General features: G+C 46.7%; 1 protein-coding gene across 6 annotated transcripts in view; it reads left to right on the top strand.

The window, feature by feature from the left end:
* Nucleotides 1–19,661, top strand: part of LOC144122189 (general transcription factor 3C polypeptide 3) — a 188,808-nt gene that overhangs the window by 128,206 nt on the left and 40,941 nt on the right. For 3 of the 6 annotated variants that reach the window (XM_077655767.1, XM_077655765.1, XM_077655768.1), the window contains one exon: nucleotides 359–1,163. The exons of 2 other annotated variants lie outside the window; for them this stretch is intronic. In XM_077655767.1, coding sequence (XP_077511893.1) covers nucleotides 359–469 — 111 coding nt within the window. In that variant the 3' untranslated portion in view covers nucleotides 470–1,163. Of the gene's footprint in view, nucleotides 1–358; nucleotides 1,164–19,661 lie in introns of those variants that run through there. One more of the 6 variants, XR_013312837.1, reaches the window with a different exon arrangement.

The following is a 19,661-nucleotide window of genomic DNA, read 5'->3' as shown; positions in this document are numbered from 1 at the left end:
CTGGCCCCTCGTGCAATACCGGAAAAGAGGTGTGAAGGATATTTTCAGGTTCTAGCAGTAATGAACAAGTTCAAGAGTGCTGACAGCTGTGCTCTGCTTTGGACTAGACTGCTTCATGTGTAGCTCCCTGGCTAGAGTAGCAGCTTGAAAAATGGCGCTCATGTGTGCTCTCCTCCACTCGTGGTGCATCAGTGTTGGACCACACAGCCATGTGTGCATCAAGCCCTCCCTCGTTCACTCCAACTCTGCCAACTCACGAAACAATGCAAAAGCACCCTAGCCAAGATGTCGTAAGACCAGCTTCTATGCTCACTGTGCCTAGTGCCATGCAGCATGCTATGTGTGTGTGTGTGTGCAGGAGGTGTTTGACCTGCGGTGTGAGATAGCCTTCAACATGAGCCTGCTGTACCTGAGCAGTGGCAACACCGAGCTGGCCAGCAGTGTCATTGCACAGAACTGCATTATTTGAGGATGGTGCTCCAGCCACTGCGTTCACCCATTGCCTTCAAGCAGCTGGAGGGAAGAAGACTGCATGCGAGCAGTTACAAGTGTTCTCATGCAAACCTTCAGGATGGACTGAAAATTACCTGGCACTTGTGGTTTCACATGTTCTGCTATAGACTGCATGCATGCAGTTATAAACTGCCTCAGTGTTGCTGTTTGCCACTGTTGTATATCACCCAAGTTATTGGTTCAACATGCCACGATGAAGAGTGTCAGGTTCCCTCAATAGCTAGCCCCAGTTTCCAGTGTCGCTTTCTGCTTGCGACATACGGCCATATTGGTCAAGTTTTCTTGCAACATTTTCATTTCTTTCAAAATAATTTCGGTACATTCTTGGCATAGGCAGTGACGGCAGAGATGTGTGGTTTGAGGAGCATTAAAAGAAGTGGAGTTGAGGAAACGGTGTGTGGTGGAGCCACCCTGCAGCATTTTCATCATCTCTTCAGTGTAAAATGCTATCATGCATGCTCAGTTAGGCTCAGGGGCTGCTGTTTGCAGTACAGTGCAATCCACTTGTAATGATATTGAGAAAACAGGAAAATCTGATCGTTGTAACCAATCGTTGTTAGTATTTACACGCTTGTAAGTCGACTCGAATGTAAGTCGACCCCTCAGATCAAATTTCCGAAAAATAAAAAAAAACTTCTGAGGTTGTTTAAGCTTGGCCTTGAATACTTGAACGCGATAGCATTATCCAGTGGCCGCCGTTTATCGCCAGCCGCTATCGGCTGCTGCGCGCGGGCGTGCCCATGGGCACTTTCCAAAACGAAAATGTATCAGTCATTGAACTACTCGTCCACACTTGCGCCATCGTCCTCACTGGCGCTGCCATCGGGATCGCCGCTGCGGTCCCACAGCACGTCATTCTAACGTCGTCGTCCAGCGAAACCCCCCACTTCGCTAACAGCCACATCACGACATCACGTGGAACAGCTGAAAATTTTCCTCACTGCAACTGTCACACCTGTATCACCCGTTGCAAACGTTGCACTTGCGGCCCGGCGCACAGCTGTTCGTTTCTTCAGCATAAAAAATGGCAGCCATCTTGAATGTAGCCGTGAACGAGTGCCGGTCGCTTGCCGGACCTGGAGCACAAATTATGACTGACAAAGCACTACATTAAAAACTTGTGAAACACGGCCGGCAGTAGTTAAATGCGTCAGAGCCAAAGAGAAACTACGCGTGAATGGCGCCGGCTCTTCCGTCGGCTACCGACACTCCCCGGCACCGCTGCTGTTCCGAGTGGGGATGCCGCCTTGTTTGGAACAGCGGCCCTTCCATCAACTATCAACGCTCCCTTGAGCGCCGAACACGCATTTGAAAGTAGAAAGGAAACTTGGACGCTTAATCTTCCCGTAGAATGCGAATGCGTTATCGGCCACCGCCGCTTATCAGCAACCGCAGTCAGCAGCCACGTTTGGGGTGCCAGTTTGCTGCTTCTGCCTGCGCACGCGCGGGCAGGGTATGCTAGTTTTGTGTGTTGACATAGCAGCTGCTCAAGGCCAGCATCAAGAGCGATGCGACAGAGCCGCGCAGCAAAATGCAGCCATGGTGTAGCATGCCCGATATCTTGTTAGTCTCGCCTTTACTTATAGTGTGATGTTTTTGTTTCGATTGTAAGTCAACCCCCACTTTGGAATTTAGAATTTAAAAAAATAGGTCAACTTGCAATGATGTAAATACATTATTTGTACCGGTAAAAAAAAAGGCAAAAAGGTCACACCCACATATTCCCCCATGCATGTAGCCACCGCCACTGGCATTCCTGTTAAAGGTGCACAGTGCCTTGACGCTATGCCAAGTTTGGGGAGCGAGCCACCCACGCTGGAGCTCCCATCAAAAAATATAAATATGCCATGATGTTATCGGCACACAGCATTTTGGCACGCTGCCAAGGTCTGTGCTACAGACGGTGAAATGGAGGGGCGCGCTAAAGAAAGAAAAAAAAAACTTCTCAATGACAAAAGTGGGAGGTGGGTTCAGAGATATCGCCTTGCACTTAGTCACCATTTTTACTCAGTTCACAAATGAACAAACAGGCGGAAACTACCTTTGTGTGAGGGAGCATTGTGTGGCGGCGGCCAAGCAAGCTCTTCCCTCCTCCCTTCAGTGATTGCGGCGATGATAGCGCTTGGTTCCCAAGGCCGTACGCAGTGCTTCGTCATGGATTTCGCCTTGCCTGTCTTTTTGCGGAGTTTCTGTCTTTGGCTTCAAAGTATTTTAATTTTTATCAAACTGTCAGAAAATTTTGCTGCTAAAGACCTGGGCAGCCAGAATTTCATCGTATCCGCTCTTTAGCTGGTAATTTTATCGTCATATACGTTAGTTTTACATAGGGCCAATGAGTTCTCTCATTGCCCTTGTGTTAAGAATTTGATCTTTATAAGTGCTATATGATTAGAAGTGGATTGGACAGTAATCTGTTGCTGGGAAATATGGCTTGTTCAGCTGAACGCAGAACAAGCCTGCAAGTGTGCTGATGTCAGAGGTTCCTGTGGCTAGAGCAACTGCTCCCGATTCCCAGGAGTGGCGCTGACCCGTTTAGCAACCAAAAAGCAAACCAACTCAAGAAGGGAACAGCGTTGACATTGTTGCAATGGCTGTGCACCTGCTTCAGTCAGGTACAACTCGAGATCAAATCAGCAGATGCTCTTGAAAGGAACCCCTCCAGCCAATGGTGTCAACTAATTTTCATGACTGGGTCTGATTAAGCCACGGTTGATCCCCTTTCTTATGCCAGCCCCTGCGATGGCATGCTAGCAGTTCCAAGGGAATTGGCCACGTCATGAGGATCGGTGGCCTCCTTCGAAGGGCATTTGGCTCGTTGTTCTCACTTTGTACCATGGCAGTGACACTATGACAGTCGGGGGGTGCCATTGGTTTGAGGGCTACTGCCCCTGCATTCTCCATCTGCAGTGATGGAAGTGCTGCCTCAATTGCGCCCAACTGCGCCACAAACAGATATCTGCTCCATCTTGAGCTAAACAGGCATTTTTGTGACAGACTGCACCATACCTGCACCAGCGCAAGGCTAAGCGAACAAAAAGATACCAGGTCAACATTACCACTCGTTCCACTCAAAGAGCCATGCACTGCTGAAAACAAAACCGAGAATGAAAGCGTGCCACTGCGCACCTGGTGTCGATTAAGTGTTTGTGCATGACTGGCTGCTCAAGTGAGATATTCCTTTCGAAGCTCTAAGGCAAGTTCTGGAACTATTTGTTGCTGTTACTACTCACGTTTGTATGTCTGTAGCATGTGATTCTCGGTTTCATGTCTGGCGTAGGCACATGCCCAGGTAGCACCAAACATTACAATAATGTTATGCACCAGAACGTTCTAGAGGGCTAGTTGGTGCATTTCAATAAAAAGGTAGGCTTGCACAAAAAAGGCTGGACAGGAGACACAGAAGCGGACATGTGGTCATCGTGCGCCCAATGTGTCATGTTATGTCTCCTCCCGTCTCTTTCATGCAGTCCTCCCTTTTTAATGTTATGAAAGTTGCGTTAACGTTAAATGATTCATTGGAACGGTCCATTAACATTAAAAATTAACATACTGTCATGTAGTGGTGACAGCAGTCCAGGGAGCTGGAAGACAGTGAAAAAGGGCTTTGAAACGAAACTCATCTGGGCTGACTTGTGGCTGCAAAGAACTGAATGACTCAGCGGCGGCATAGCAACAAGCATGCTCAGCGGTCGTTGAACAGAATGCCTGCCACTGATGGCTGCGCTCAGTTTAAAGCCAACTACCAACTTTCGTGATACGGCGAGCAAAGTAACCACAACAGTCAGAAACAAAGTAGAATCGGCTCTGCCTGGGTATGATCAATCAAAATTAATCTGGTCGCATCTTGCATTACAAACAGAGCGATAAAACCGCGAGACAGCAGCTTTGAAGAATGAACAAACATCAAAGAGCTTAATTTGCATCATACCACCTCTTAAAGGGGCTGCGCGATGTTCTCCTCAGTGCCAGTTCCTCTAATTAAATGGATTCGTCGCGTTTCAGAGACCATTGCAAAATGAATGATTAAGATCTGAACATGCAAACGAAAGTTTTTATTTTTGAAATAAAAAGGTCAGACGAAAATGCATTTCACTCAACCAGTACTGACACTGGGCGTTGCCAATCAGAACCGCGCACAGCGCACACGCAGTGGAAGCTTGCATGCTATTGTTTTTGCCAGGGTAGCCCAAAGCCGTACATTTAAGGGGAGTCGCGGGTCTTACAACAGTCAAAAATGGTCAAAAAATCGATTTTGAGCAAAACTCATTTTCGGAGCGTTTGACCCTTCAAGCACCTATTCTCAAATTATTAACGCTAAATTTGGTCGGGAAATGCGATAAAATATGCTTTCAATATACCACGGCAGCCATGAAATGCCCTCAAAAAGGCGAAATTTGTTTGAACTTCCTACGCGCCACGTACGCTGCAGCCGGCCGATCGCCGCCATCTTGGGCTTGGTTTGAAGCTGTTTTCTTTGTGCACAATTCACGATATCTCAAAATGGCATCGCTCAAGCAAAACAACTGCCCTGGCCGGTTTTCCGAAGACAGTTTCCGGGTCGCTGATTGGCTTGCGCATGGCGCGCTAAAAGCGCGCCGTTCCGCGCCTGCGATTGGCTGGCGTGACCGGCGCGTCATTTTTTCTTTCTCTTTTTCATTAACCAGCGTCGCTGCCGCTTCGTGCGTGTCTGCTTTAGCGCTTGTTTTTTCTCGACGCGCCGTGTTTCTGCTTTGTGCTGGGAGTTTTTCCATGCGATCAAGATGATGGGAGACAGTCGACTTAAACCGTGCACGCAACGAGCTTTTGGAAGCCGTAAGAAACGAGCGTGGAGCAAAAGACCGAAGGCGTCGGCCACAAGCACGCCGTCGGGACCTTCGTTAGAGCCGGTGCCGGAATCGCTGGATCTGCCAGGAACGTCAACCACGCTGCTCGCTGACGACACTGCGGGACCGAGTTCCAGCACGAATTGCATCCCGGATCACGGTACAGTTCGTGTTGATGCCGTATACTACTTTGCGGCGGAGCAGGCACAGCTTGTTGAGCGATCGGCGCACACGAAGTCCGGCCTGTCGGAAAAGTCAGCAGCCCAGCGCAAGTTTGAACTGCTTGGCGTCAGCACGGAGTGCCATACCGGTGATGCTGGTACCGAGTTCGTGATTGTGGACATGAAAGTTTTAAACAACTTGTTTGCGCAAGCAAAGTGCGGAACCTGCGGCGCAGGAAGTCTGACTTCCTGCGCCGCAACAGACAAGGAGTGTGGCTTAGCTGTAAAGCTCCAGCTCATCTGCGGCAGCTGCAACTTCGAGAGGAAGCAATTTTCTTCCTCACGATTAAGCGGAACTGCCAACAAAACTCCCTTCGAGGTCAACATGAGGGCCATGAAGGGAATACAGACGATAGGCAAAGGCGTGACTGCCCTTGCAGACTTTTGTGCCTGTATGAACCTGTCACACTGGCCGCCGCGGTGGCTCAGTGGTTATGGCGCTTGGCTGCCGGCCCGAAAGACGCGAGTTCGATCCCGGCCACGGCGCTCGAATTTCGATGGAGACGAAATTCTAGAGGCCCGTGTGCTGTGCGATGTCAGTACACGTTAAAGAACCCCAGGTGGTCGAAATTTCCGGAGCCCTCCACTACGGCGTCTCTCATAGCCTGAGTCGCTTTGGGACGTTAAACACCCATAAACTAAACTAAACGAACCTGTCACACCGAGGTCTGCACCACAAGGCCTTTCAGGGACACCTGAAAACTTTTGTGAAAGCCTGCGAGAGCACAGCGACCGCAAGCGAAGCTGCCAGTGTGGCAGTCATCAAGAATCTCTATAGAGACGTCTTGAATCCAGTTGGGAACATTGACGTTATTTTTTATGGTTCGTGGATGACCCGAGCTTGTAGCTGTAGTGTGGGCTGCATTGTTGAGCTGTACACTGGTCTTGTGATCGACCACATTGTTTACTCGAACTTTTGTCTCGGATGTGCCTTGGGACTACAGCCACAAGATGAAGGCTACAGTGACTGGCTCGCCACCCACGAGTGCGAGCGAAACATCGATTGTAACTCTGGCCGCATGGAAGTGGAGGCTGCGCTGACCATGTTTCAGAGGTCTCTGGCCAAGTATGGTCTGCGCAACACGACTGTCCTCTCTGATGGAGACAGCCGGACTTCTCATGCTTTGTCAGAAGCAAAAGTGTACGGATTCATAAAGATTGACAAGAAGGATTGCATCAACCACGTTCATAAGCGAATGGGGACTGCTCTGCGGAACCTGGTTGATAGAAAGAAGGCTCAAGGTGAATCTCTTGGCGGAAGAGGCAAGCTGACGTAGGAAAAGATCAAGAAGATCACCAACCACTACGGCTATGCCCTGAGGAGCAACAGTAATGACGTTCCAGTCATGAAGAAGGCAGTGGAAGCTACACTCTTGCACATGACTTCTACAGATGATGTCCCGAACCATTCCAAGTGCCCTGAGGGTGCTGACTCTTGGTGCAAGTTCAACAGAGCCTTGGCCAATAGTGAACATCCACCTCCACATAAGAGTGCCCTCCCGGCTTGTGTTGGGGCTGCTCTAGGGCCAAGGTTTGCAAGGCTCAGCGATGAGAACCTTTTGGTACGGTGCAATGAAGGAAAGACTCAGAATGCGAGTGAGAGCCTACACTCTCTCATTTGGACACAAGCTTCAAAGAATGGGAATGCTTCTTTGGAAAGTGTGAAGCAGGCTGCTGCTGAGGCTGTTGCCATCTACAACCGAGGAAGGAGGGCAACTAATGAATCCATCACTGCATGTCTGGGCTGTGCAGCTGGTGGCTGCCTTGTTCGCTGAAGCCTAGAAAAAGATGCCCTGCATTTGCCTAAAGAGCACTAATACGAAAGAGAGACTGACAAGGCTGCACAAAACGGGAGCAACTGAAGATTACAGTCCTGGACTGCTATGAAGACGTTCTCCAGCAGCACAGGGCAGCGTGCTGCCTAACATCCGCACGGTTCTTTTCAAAGACAGAGTAGGAGACGTGTCGAGCATCGCACCCAACGGTCCTTTTCAAGACCACCCAGCTGCTTGCCATTGTGGGGGCTCGGATCTCCTTGGCTCCGGACCGCTAGGTCTCTCAAAAAACAGTTTTCAGGATTCAAAATATTGTCTTTAGAGCTCAACACCCTAGCCGTGCACTCCGTTGTCTCTAAAAAAATGTACCGATAACTTCATCAGATATCATTTTTTTTTGCAACTTCATCACGCTTACACCTTCGACATTATTTTTATTAATGTTTCCTTGGATGGAATAAGACACTTTTTGTTTTGCTTTGTAGGGAAACAGATAGGGAACATCTAAATAAAATCCGTTATTGATGATTCCTCCCAAAATTTTCTGTAGTCAGCGTCAAAACTTTAAATGCGATTTTCTCAGCTTCATCTTTTTTGCCGTCACTAGCCTTACGGAACTTTTCATTATGTTTTTGTGGTGCAATTTTAATAACTTTTACTCCGTTTTATTTTAAAGAATTTAACTGTGGAGCTATGCTATTTTTATATGGCTAAGTTGAACATATCTAAGTTGAACAGCTAATTATATTCCAGAATTGTGATGCGTCGGCATAATTGAACATTTTTATATGATGATGTACTTTAATAACAATATATATAGCATAGCTCTGCATGGCAGGTCGTTGGCTACTGCTACATTTTAATTGGAACCAAAAAATGTTGAGGGAAAGTGTCTTAATGACCCATAAAAAAATACCTAATTAGGCTTCAGTTATTTTTCCATAAGTAGAGAACTAATTGAGATAAGCTGAAACTAATTACATTTTTGAAAACGGGAGAAATACATGTGTGTACTTAATTTCATAACAATATCTCTAATAATAAAAATTTTTGTTTTAAGACCGGAGTCTTCCTTTAAAGGGACACTGAGGAGAAATCGAAGTTGGCTTGTATCGATAGAATAGCAGCTCCTGATCACAAAAACGCCGCTCTTACTGAAAACAAAGCTCTTGTAAGGTAGAAAATAGCAAAAACCAAAATACGGGTATCGCCGCCATAGGCCAATCTCGCAAGTACAAGCATGGTGACGCCATTGGACAAGAGATGTCACCTTGGAGGAATTTTCCTTCCTTCATGGTAGCGTGAATCTCTGAGGCTGACAAAAAAAGGTTGAGCGGTTTAATATTGAAGTAAGTAGTGTTTTAAAACTGATAGTGCACTTTTATCACACAAGGAAGGCAGACAAAAGACAACCTGAATGTTGGAAGCAAAGAAAACCGATGCTTGGCGGTGCCACAGGCGGCCAGGAGAGTTTCGATTTTTTATGGCGCTTCGCGTCTGTAAGCTTTGCATGCCCTGTGGTTTTGTTTTTGACGCGCCTCGATTTACAAGCGCCGAACAGCAGAGGAACTCCAAGTGCCGCTTCAAGTGCTAGTTAACCTTTGAAGGAGCCTGTGAAGGCTTGTCAGATGATCGCCACGGTCGATGAATAACTATGATGGCACGATGGTCGGTGATCGTACAAGGCAGCACTTGTGTCTTTGCACGCTCACCTGGCGAAACATTCCGGGCTATGCTAGTCAACTTCAAACTACTTAACGGAAATCGTTTATTAGAAACGGGAGACAAGGTATAAGGCAGTTCAAAATAATTGCTGATGGCCTAGCTCTGTTAGGCCAGGATATACGTAGCGAAAGCGCGGAGATTTCTGCATCGGAAGAGTGCATTCACTAGATACGCCTTTTTTGACGGTTGCAACTTGAGACATCGTGGCAGAGTGGTAGCGTCTCCGCCTCAAACGCCAAACGCCCTGATTCGATTCCGAACCTCGGCACAGGATTTCTTTTTTTATTCAGTGAGTGGGCGGGGGGTTTCTGTGGATCCCATAGATGCCGCCACCGAACACGTTGGTTAGCGGTTAAGTGCAAGCTCTGTTAAGGTGCGTTTATGCTCCGGCGTAACACGCGCGCTGCACGGCGATGTCACATCGCCCAAAGCGTGATCCTCTATACTCTCCCACTGCGCTTGACCGCCGACGCGTTCGGCAGCTTCAGCGCACTCTGACCGCACTGGCGGGGAGACTTGGAGCATGTCTCTATTTCGCGCCGAGTGCGCCAGCCGCCGCCGGCCCGACCAGACTGATTCGGCTCCGCGGCGAGGTGCGTGTTGTGGCGTAATTCAATAGCTTCGGCAGTTGGGTGGAGCTGTTCTTTTTGAGCTCTCGGCTAATTTAATCCACTCACAGTAGATATAGGAAGGTACATGCACGTGGGCGAGAGAGCCCGATCCAGTGGGCCTGTTGTATCTAGCAGAAGCCGTTGAAGCGTCGTGCACCGGCTTTAGTTTCAAGCTGCCAACTTTAAACATGACCGCCCTTGAGCACCCATCCGTTTTTTGTGGCAAAAAATAAATAGCTTGTCCCTTGCAACCGTGGGAGACCTCGACGCTGCCTGCTGCACCGTGCAACCGCGCCGTTCAAGGAATCACAATCCGTTGGCCCCAAAGCCCTGGCCAGCCTCCGATGAGCGCAAGGCGCCGACCTTGTCCTGTCTCCTCGCGACTCCCCGCACTGGGGTTATGATATTTAGTTCGCAACGGCTGCTGGCTGAGGAATGGGGAAACCACTCGCCGGCGCCTAACCTAACCGTGCTCCCTCAAAAGCATCGCACGCTCTATGGGGCTGAGGTCGCTGAAATGCAGGCCAAAGTTCTTGAGAGAACTACGTCGTCGGGTTCGGGAACGGGATCCATCGTAACGCTGGCAAGACGCCGGTGCGAACGTAAACGAAGCGACGGTAGCGACCCCCGATAGATGCCTTCAACGTGCGGCGGCGGTAGCTTTCATTTTGGCAGCTGCTAGACCGCACCGCTAGCCGCCAGAAATCACGGAGTCTGTTTACGTCACGTTTCACGTCAGTCCGTCCCGTGACATCATAAGAGTCCTCCGTGACGTCATAAGAGTTCTCGAGTTCGAATCGGAGCGGCGGGAAAAACTTTTTCAACTTCGAATTCAAATTTCTTTGAAATAAATGCATCTTTCGCTCCCAGACAAGCAGCAACAAAGCCATGAAATGTCGAGCTATCAGGCTTTGCTAACAAAAAAAATTTGATGGTGTTCTCCTCAGTGTCCCTTTAAGGCTCATGAGTGGTGTGGACGGAAGTTATAGGCGGCTAATTCCACGCCAAACATCTCAGACGTTGCGCTCGACCATCTCCAATTTGTTCAAAAAAACTCATGGAAACTTATCGTAATATGCGTAATAAAAGCCTGAAATATTTTTGCAAAAAAAAAATTTTTGTGAGGTGAGGGCAGTTTGAATATTTAGAAAAGGCAAAAAACCAGGCACTGCTCAATAATTAGTGAGTTTAGAAACACTTCAAAAATTTTTTCATTGACATTTGCACAGATTCTGTCTTTCGATATAATTCGGAGCATGAAGCTTCACACGGCATAAATATTTTTTTAAAAATCGAAAAAAAGTATGAAAATGTACCATTTTTGTCGTTTTTTGTTTTAAATATCAACTTCTTCTCGGAAATTCGGAAATAGCCATTTTGTCCCCCTAGATGTCTAGTACCTATAACAAATGTTACAGGTGATAAAAGTGCGTGCACCTAAGTAAAAAAAATACTAAATTTGAAAAAAGCGCCTTTTGAGCCAAAAACACTCAATTTCACACTGAGGTGATTCAAGTAAAATACAAACGGGTTACGTAGAATGGTTATCGAGGTAATTTTTGTTTAAGGCGAGAAAAGAATTTTTTAAGTTGAGCTCTCGGGTTGCAAGTTGCGTCGTCTCTTAACGCGTCTTCACTGCAGAGCACGGCACCTGGCATGGCACGACACTTATGGCCAGATAACTTCGTTTGCTGTCCTTCGCTGTCATACATTTTTAGGGCTGGAGCTAAAGAAGATATCGTGCGACATTCGGTGGATAGTATGCAATAAACGAGATCGTTTCTGCTTTCGCAGTTCGAACAGACCCACGTTGGTGCGGGCAGCCAAGAGAAGAAAAACAAGGGTATTCAACGTGCTCTCTTGCATGGACCACAAGGGGGGATGGCCAGCTGGCATGGCAGGCGTATCACAAGTGCTTTATTTATATCCGAAAAGATTGTGGAGAGGGCGCACCTCGGAGCACATGCACGTGAAGGTGCGAAGTGCACACCGCTAGAGTTACTCTACACACCGCTGCACCGAGTAACGCGAGACGCTCTGGTGGTGAACGCGGCCCACTCGCGCATAGGTGTGTCGCTCGCATGAAGGTGCTTCGCCAGCATAGTGACTCGCCTACAGTTGTCGCTGGAGTATTAATGCAGAAATTCCATGGATTAAATCAACTACACCAAACACATCACATAGGAAACAATCGGGCATGAGTCTGACGGTCACAAGGGTGAGGTACCACGTGGTGCTGCTGCGTCGCTGATTGTTTCAACACCGGATCGTTCTGGTCATTTCCAGATCGGCGTCTCACAAGCTCTTATGCTGGTGATTACGTCTGTCATGGCACCGACGAGAATGGCTGCTGACTGCGACAGAACCACACTGACCAACTAGCTCACTTGGGCATGTGCTGCGCTAACGTTAAACTTTTTCCCACGAATACCTGTTCGACTACTCAACATTCCCATGCTTGCCTGCAGTGCAAACCTCACTTAAGAACAAGAACTATAGATTTCGCGTGGCTACAGTGTTGGCAATATCATGTTACGCGATGAAGAGGCGTTCAGAGACGATTAACTTGCGACCCGAGAGCTCAACTTCTAAAATTCTTTTCTCGCTTTAAACAAAAATTACCTCGGTAAAAATTTCAGAAATGAAAGGCAATAAACTGTTGTACGTAACCCACTATTGTTTGTATTTGTACTTGGAACACCTCAGGGTGAAATTAACGAGTGTTTAATTCTGGCTCAAAACGTACTTTTTGCAACTTTGATATTTTTTTTTTACTTCTGTGTACGCATTTTCTTCACCTGTAACATTTGTTATGATACTAGACATCTAGAGGAACAAAAGGCTATTTCCGAGAGCTAGGTGATGTTTAAAACAAAAAACGACAAAAATGACACATTCATCCTTTTTTTTCGATTTTTTAAAATATTTATGCCGTGTAAAGCTTCATGCTCCGAATTATATCAAAAGACAGAATCTGAGCAAATGTCAATGAAAAATTTTTAGTGTTTTCTAAAAATTTGAACTTGTTATTAAAGGGGCTCTGAAACACCTTGTGAGGAAAGTGCATCACCTTGCTCAATCACTGCATGTTGTCATGAACACCTGAGCCAAATAATCCACTTCTATAAGCAGCAGAGAACCCACAATCACGCGCGAAAGTTGGCGAGCCCTTCCCGGCGACTTTTTCATGCTCGCACCCTCCGTCGCTCGCATCTGCATATACATGTTGAGATATGGTGATTGACGAGATACTTTCAGATGTCAGGCAGCTGCCATGGCCGCAGCGATAAGCCGCGTAGTTCCGGCGGGTCAGAAAGCTCTCTCCCGGAGGTGGGGACGGCGGAGGAGCGCCGACCTTCCAGTGTGCAAAAAGTGACGAGAGGAGAGGGAAAGGCGCGAAGATGGTAAAATTCAAATTTTGACTACAGATAAATCTGTTTATACAAAGCACATTAAAAATTCTTCCTGGACAATATTCGTGAAGCAGCATGCTTTCACATCCCAAGCATATCGCAACTTTATTAGAGCCCCTTTCAGAGCCCCTTTAAATTTAGCAGTGGCTGGTTTCTCAAGTTTTCTAAATATTCAAACTGCCCTCACCTCACGAATAGATTTTTCTCGGCAAAAATGTTTCAGGCTTTCATTACCTTAAGTTTCCATGAATTTTTTTGAACAAATTGGAGATGGTCGAGCGCAATGCCTGGGACGTTTGGCGTGGAATGACCCAGGCGGAAGTTGTCCGCACGAGCTGTCAATCATACAATCATAATTTATTTGTGTAGTAAATAAAACAAAAATATAAAAGTTGATTAAGCATACATGTAATGAAATAAAAAACAGAGAATTAAAAAATAAAAACAAAAAGGAAATGGAATTAAAAACAAATCAAATAAATAAAAGAGACAAGCCCAAAAAAATGAGATACCTATGAGATACCACTGACCTGCGGGAAGGCCTGTGAGGGCCAAACGGGCAGGTGTGCCAACGACCGTGCAGCAGAGCACGCCCGCTCGCTCAGAGAAGTAGGCGGTGCACATCTGCCCGAACACTGCACAGAGTGCAAGGTGTGTCACCCAGGGGCGGAACATACGGCGGAGGAAAACTGAGAGCAATGCAGAAAGTGCGAACCACTACTTGATGAGATAAGGACTCTGGGCAGGAGCGGTGATAGTAAGGCACAGAAGGTTTTAGAGGCATACCACATCAGAAAAAGAGGAAAAGGTTGTGTCAGCGATACATCTGTGAACCTGTTTAAAGTCGAGATTACATATCTTGAACGGTTTTGTTGATCGCGCAAGAGATTTCTTTCTGCGCATGCCTAGATTTTCTGTATATTTGCTCACTTTTGAAAGAATAAAGTCAGATGAAGTAAGCGCTTATCCTATACGTCGTTCTGCTGTGTGTTTTTCGGCGCTACTGTTTTCCTTTCTCGAGGACACAGTCATCTGCGAAGAGATGTATTGATGATGAAATGCCACAAGGGAGGTCGTTAATATAGACTAGAATAAAGAAGCGGGCCAAGGACTGAGCCCTGCGGAACGCCAGAAAGAACCTTGGTTGAGTGAGGCTGAAGGGTGCCCTTCTATGATGGTGAACTGAAAGCGGTCGGTAAGGAAGCATTTGATCCATGATAAGATTAATGGGTCCACGCTGAGGGAAGAAAGTTTACAGGTGAGTCGCAAGTAAGGAGCACAATAGAAAGCCTTAGAAAAGTTAAAGAATATAACATAGTTTGAAACAAAATGAATCAAGGTTTAAATGAAGATCAGTGGTGAATTCTAAAAGCTTCGACTCACAAGAAAGACCAGAGCGGAAACCGTGCTGATTAGCGAAGAAGAATGCGTTGTTATCAAGGTGTAGGGCAACTTCAGAATAAATGATGTGTTCCATTAGTTTGCAGGCGATGCATGTTAAGGATATTGGGCGATAATTTGATGGATCAGACCGGTTGCCACTTTTAAATACCGGAACTACTTAGCTAATTTTCCAGTCTGTTGGAAGAGAGGTTTGAGTGAGGGAGTGGGCAAATATCTGCAACATACGGCTGGTTGGGACTTTGGTGGCTTTAAGTACATTGGTAGAAATGCTATCAGGACCGGGGCTACATGATAATTTCAGCTTGTCGATAAGCTTTTCTCTACCTTCCGCAGTGACTGTAATGGGTGGCATCTCTGAAAAACTGGTACCAGGAAAGTTGGGAATATTATCTTTCGGTTCATGGGTAAAAACTGAAGAAAAGTACGAGTTCACTACATCGGATCGGATCGTACATGTGAACCATCCTAGTTAGAAAGTGATAAGTTGTGTGCATGATGACTAACCGGAGAAAGTAGATTCCAAAACTTTAGGGGATTTTTGTTCATTATGTGCAGACGATCCTCGTGGAAGAACTTCCTTTTGGACTGCTTCAGTAGGCTTGTATAGTCTTTGAGACACGTGAAATATTTTTCCCACCTGACGGCTGAGTTGGATTGCTTAGCAATGCGAAAAAGTAGTTTTTTCTTAAGTGAAAGCTTCTTTAGGGTACTACTGAACGATGGTTTACCTGAATCGCCACGAATGGAAATGACTGGGACATGGGTTTCAATGTCAGGCTACGCCTTTAGCTCCTGCTCTATTGCGCATTTGTTATCTGTTACCAATGGATGAACTTCAAACCTAAATTAATGTCAAAAGTTTCTGCTTGAATAATAACCAATTTTGGTTGACAGTTCTTGAAGAAGCAAGCAGTTGGACAAGTGTGGAAGAAGTTGTCCAGTTCGGCGTTTATAAGAGGGAAATTTGCCCTCTTATAATCACGGATAACTATTGTGGAAGGGCAGCGAAGCGGCTTTGGCACTGCTACATTAAGCAACATTAGGCTGTGATCTCTGAGACCGTTTGTAGAAGACATTGAGTGAATTATTTCTGGATTCGAAACAAAAACCAGGTCAAGCGTGTTGCTGATCCTAGTTGGCATGTTAACTGTCTGCGTGAGGTTAAACAAAAGTGCAAGATCAATGAATTCTTCAAATTGACGAGAAGTGGAGGTTAAATTATCCCAAACTATGTCTGGGTAATCGCCACAAAGTATGAAATTTGCTCTGGGAAAGCGGCTGTTTGTCGAGAAGTACAGAGTGCAGTTCATTGACGAAGGAAAGATGAGTATGCGATGAGTATGATAGAGCTTCCAGCAAGGAATAAGTTTACGCTGAGGATTTCATGACGACTTTCAATATCAATAGTAAATGAAGGCATGGCTCGATTAACGAAAACTAGGATGCCACCGCCTTTGCGTCCCACCCTGTCGCACCTGTGTATTGTGAACAACACATTATTCAGCAGCTCTTCGGATGAGATATCAGGGGTTAGCCATGTTTCTGTAAAAACAGCACTATCAGTGAAGTTATCTTCGATGATGACTTCGACGCAGTCCCTTTTGGGTAAGTAGCTATGTATGTTTGTGAGAACAGCTGATATTTCGTGGTGTGCTGATATTTCGTGCTCGTTGTACCGGCTGATAGGATGCAGATTGAGGAGGCCTTAAACTATTCGGTGAACGCTATGATTTCAACTCGTGTACAGAATCTGACTCGGAATCGTAGGTGTACTACTTTTCTCCCATGACCAACTTATCGAAGCGTATCTTAGAAGGTAAGTTGCTATCAAGGCCATACGAGTATAGTATACTCCCTCAACGAGTATACTCCCTTAACACCTGCATCTTAATTCGTCGCAAGACCGTCTCTGACGAAACACTCCTGGTGCGAAGAAGCCTTCAGTCTGATGGATGGATGTATTGATACTGCTGAACCCTTTAAATCGGGCGATGGCTCAAGCCACCTAGCCATGACATGAAATTTTACTCTTCTCTTGATTTTAGCCACCAATCAGATAACCTTCGCTTGGTTACTTCTAACCTCTTAAAATCCACTTTCCCTTCACTATCCCTAAACCCCAATGCCTTATGTAAGTCACCCCCGCTGCTTTCCACTGTAGGGTGAAGCCCTTTACAGAAAAATATCAAGTGTTCAGCCGTTTCCCCCTCCTCTCCGCACGCAACGCACAAAGTGTCTATCTCCTGGTACCTGACTCTATACGTCTTAGTCCGCAAAACTCCAGTCCTGGCCTCAAAAAACAAAGAACTTCCCCTACAATTATCATAGACTTTTTCTTTGGCAATTTCCTGCTTAAAAATCCTGTATGTTCCCAGTGCTGATTTGGTCAACATCCCTGTTTTCGACAGAGCTCTCTCTGTTTCTTTAACCTTTTTCTTAACAGATTATTGCTGATTTGCCCTCCTACTGCTGTCCAGATATTTGCTTGTCAATTTTCTAGTTCACTTTCTCCATTTCGTATCAACATTCCTTATATACAGGCATCTGAAAACTTTCCTAGCCCACCGCTTTTCCTCCATCTTTCTCAATCGTTCCTCAAATGCTATCTTACTGCTAGCCTCTCTGCTCTCGAAAGACGCCCATCCCATATCACCCTGTACCCCCTGATTTGGTGTATTGCCATGTGCTCCCAAAGCTAGCCTCCCTACGCCACTTTGTTTAATTTCTAACCTTGCTTGAACACCTGGTCTCATGCACAGGACCGCATTACCGAAAGTCAGGCTAGGAACCATCACCCCTTTCCAGAGCCCTCTTAGCACTTCACACCTATTGTAATTCCACAGTGCCCCATTTTTCATGACAGCTGCATTCCTACTAGCTTTATTCATAACATTTTTCATGCTCTGTCAGATACTCAGCACCGTTATTTATCCACACCCCAAAGTACTTGTACTCATCCACTACTTCTAGCGTGAACTCCTGTATTCTATGCTCGCCGACCTCATCATTAAATGACTCATCATTGAACCGCTTTATTTGCCCATTCGGTTGGGGATAGTATACCGAAGAATGTGAAAGACGGATGCCTCTGTTTTGCAGGAAGGTGATGAATTCACGCGAAGTGAACTGAGGTCCATTGTCACAAACGATCTCTTCTAGATATCCTTCCCAAGCAAAAACACTTGTTAAAAAGTCTTTCACGGTGCTCGTGGACACTTCGCTGCAAAAATATACCTCCGGCTGTTTAGAATGGCGGTCAACAAGCATTGCAGCAAATGTGCTGTTGTAAGCTGCATGCGCCAAATGACCAACAATGTCTAGGCCAAGCTTCTGCCACGGTCGCTCAGGCCATTCAACATGTTGCAACGGTGCTGGTCATGTCTTGGCGAACTTATCTGCCTCCAGGCAGATGTGGCAGTTTTTTATTGCGATTTCCACTTGCTCATCCATTCGTGGCCACCAGAACCGCTCACGCAGACGCGCCTTCGTGCGCATGATACCCGGATATGTCTCGTGTGCGGTGGCAATGATCTGAGCCGTGAGGGAGCGCGGAACAACGAGGCGCTATGCACGCATTAGCAGGTTATCAACAACAGAAAGCTCTTCCCGAACAAGATGGAATGGTTTAGCCTCTTCTGGTATGGACTTCTTTGGTGCCCAAGAACTCAGCACGAATGACTTGACGGTTTCCATGCAACCCTCATCAAGGACGGCCTGCCTAAACTTCTTTGTCATGCAGGCTGGCTCAATGAACGAGACAATTTCTTCCTCCTTAGCGATCTCTGCTTCCGAGGTGGGTGCTGGCAGCCGAGAAAGTGCATCTGCTGCAGTGTTTGAGGACCCCTTGCGGTATTCCAACAGTGAAATTGTAGCAAAGCAGTCGTGCACTCCAGCGTGCAATTCGGAGTGGGCGTCTTCCATGTCCTTGTGACGACAGCAAGGACACGGAAGACGCCCACTCCAGCTCCAGCCGTGCGTGAAATGCCTCCAAGCTTTCCAGGGTTCCAGAAAGGGGCACCTGTGGACCAGGTCAATTTAGTGCCACGCCGCAGCCGCAGTCTTGATGCGATGCGTGAAGTCCTTAGCAAGACCCAACTTGGGACTGAAAAGCGAACTGAACTCGTGTGCTAAGGCTGGCGGAAGGTCTTTGTTACGGGGCTGCGCGCTTGAAGGTGTGGAAATGGAACGGGCTAACGGGTCAATGACAGTCGGCAGCGGAGCAACGGACGTGTATAAGCATTTAAGAGCAGAACCCTCAATGCGAAGATTCAAGGCTTTAATGCCATCAAGACGTCTGCCTGGAAACAACCTAGCACGGAAATCGGCCGTTGAGAGTAGTCAAACAGTGACATGCGGAGCAGGCAGGCGCGGAACGCTCTGAAAATATCGGCTGAATTCTTGCTCCGACAGGATTGAAACAGACAACCCTGAATCGACAAGGAATGTCAAAGTGACATTCGCGACTTGCACTTGAATATGAATTTCGCTGCGCGCGGAATGTTGCAGTCAAGACTTGCTCAGCACTGCTAGATGACGAAACATCTTCATGAAATTCAACTTCACGAACTTGGCCTCGCATTTGAGTTTGTTTGCGGTTGCATACCTGCTTAAAATCTACTTTCCCTTCACTATATAATGAAGAACAGCAGAGCCCCCTGGAGAATAAAGAATTCAAATGGAAACCAAAACTGAATACAACAGCTTTCCTGTGACCTAGGCCACTCGGCCACAGAACAAGCGGGCGGAGTAACACGGTTTCCGTTATTTTTCCGTGCGGACTATATCCATACCTTTCACAGCGTTGTAGTTGTACGTCTATATGAAACAGTGTTCGGTCATTCCAGCTCCTATAGGTGGCGCGGCGGAAGCACGACATGGCCACCGCCGATTTAAAGGGTTCAGCCTTATCCATCTATCCATCCACGGCGGACAAGACGGTTATGGCGCCGATTCCATAGCGTGCGTCTCTGTTGAAGCAAAGCAGCTTCTAGACGCTGTGGCACTTTTGATGCGATTTTTAGAGTGTAAATAAGCAGCAGTACACGATTGTCAGTTATTAATAAGTTCCCATGCTTAAGTTTGGCTGCATTACAGGCGCGAATTAAATTTTTATCGATATGAGCATGGAATTGTTAGTTCGCAAGTGCCGCAAAAACTTCGAAATTGGCTAACTCAG

The sequence above is a fragment of the Amblyomma americanum genome, chromosome 2 (assembly GCF_052857255.1).
Source record: "Amblyomma americanum isolate KBUSLIRL-KWMA chromosome 2, ASM5285725v1, whole genome shotgun sequence".
Taxonomy (NCBI): domain Eukaryota; kingdom Metazoa; phylum Arthropoda; class Arachnida; order Ixodida; family Ixodidae; genus Amblyomma; species Amblyomma americanum.
This window is presented reverse-complemented; position numbering and strand designations above follow the sequence as displayed.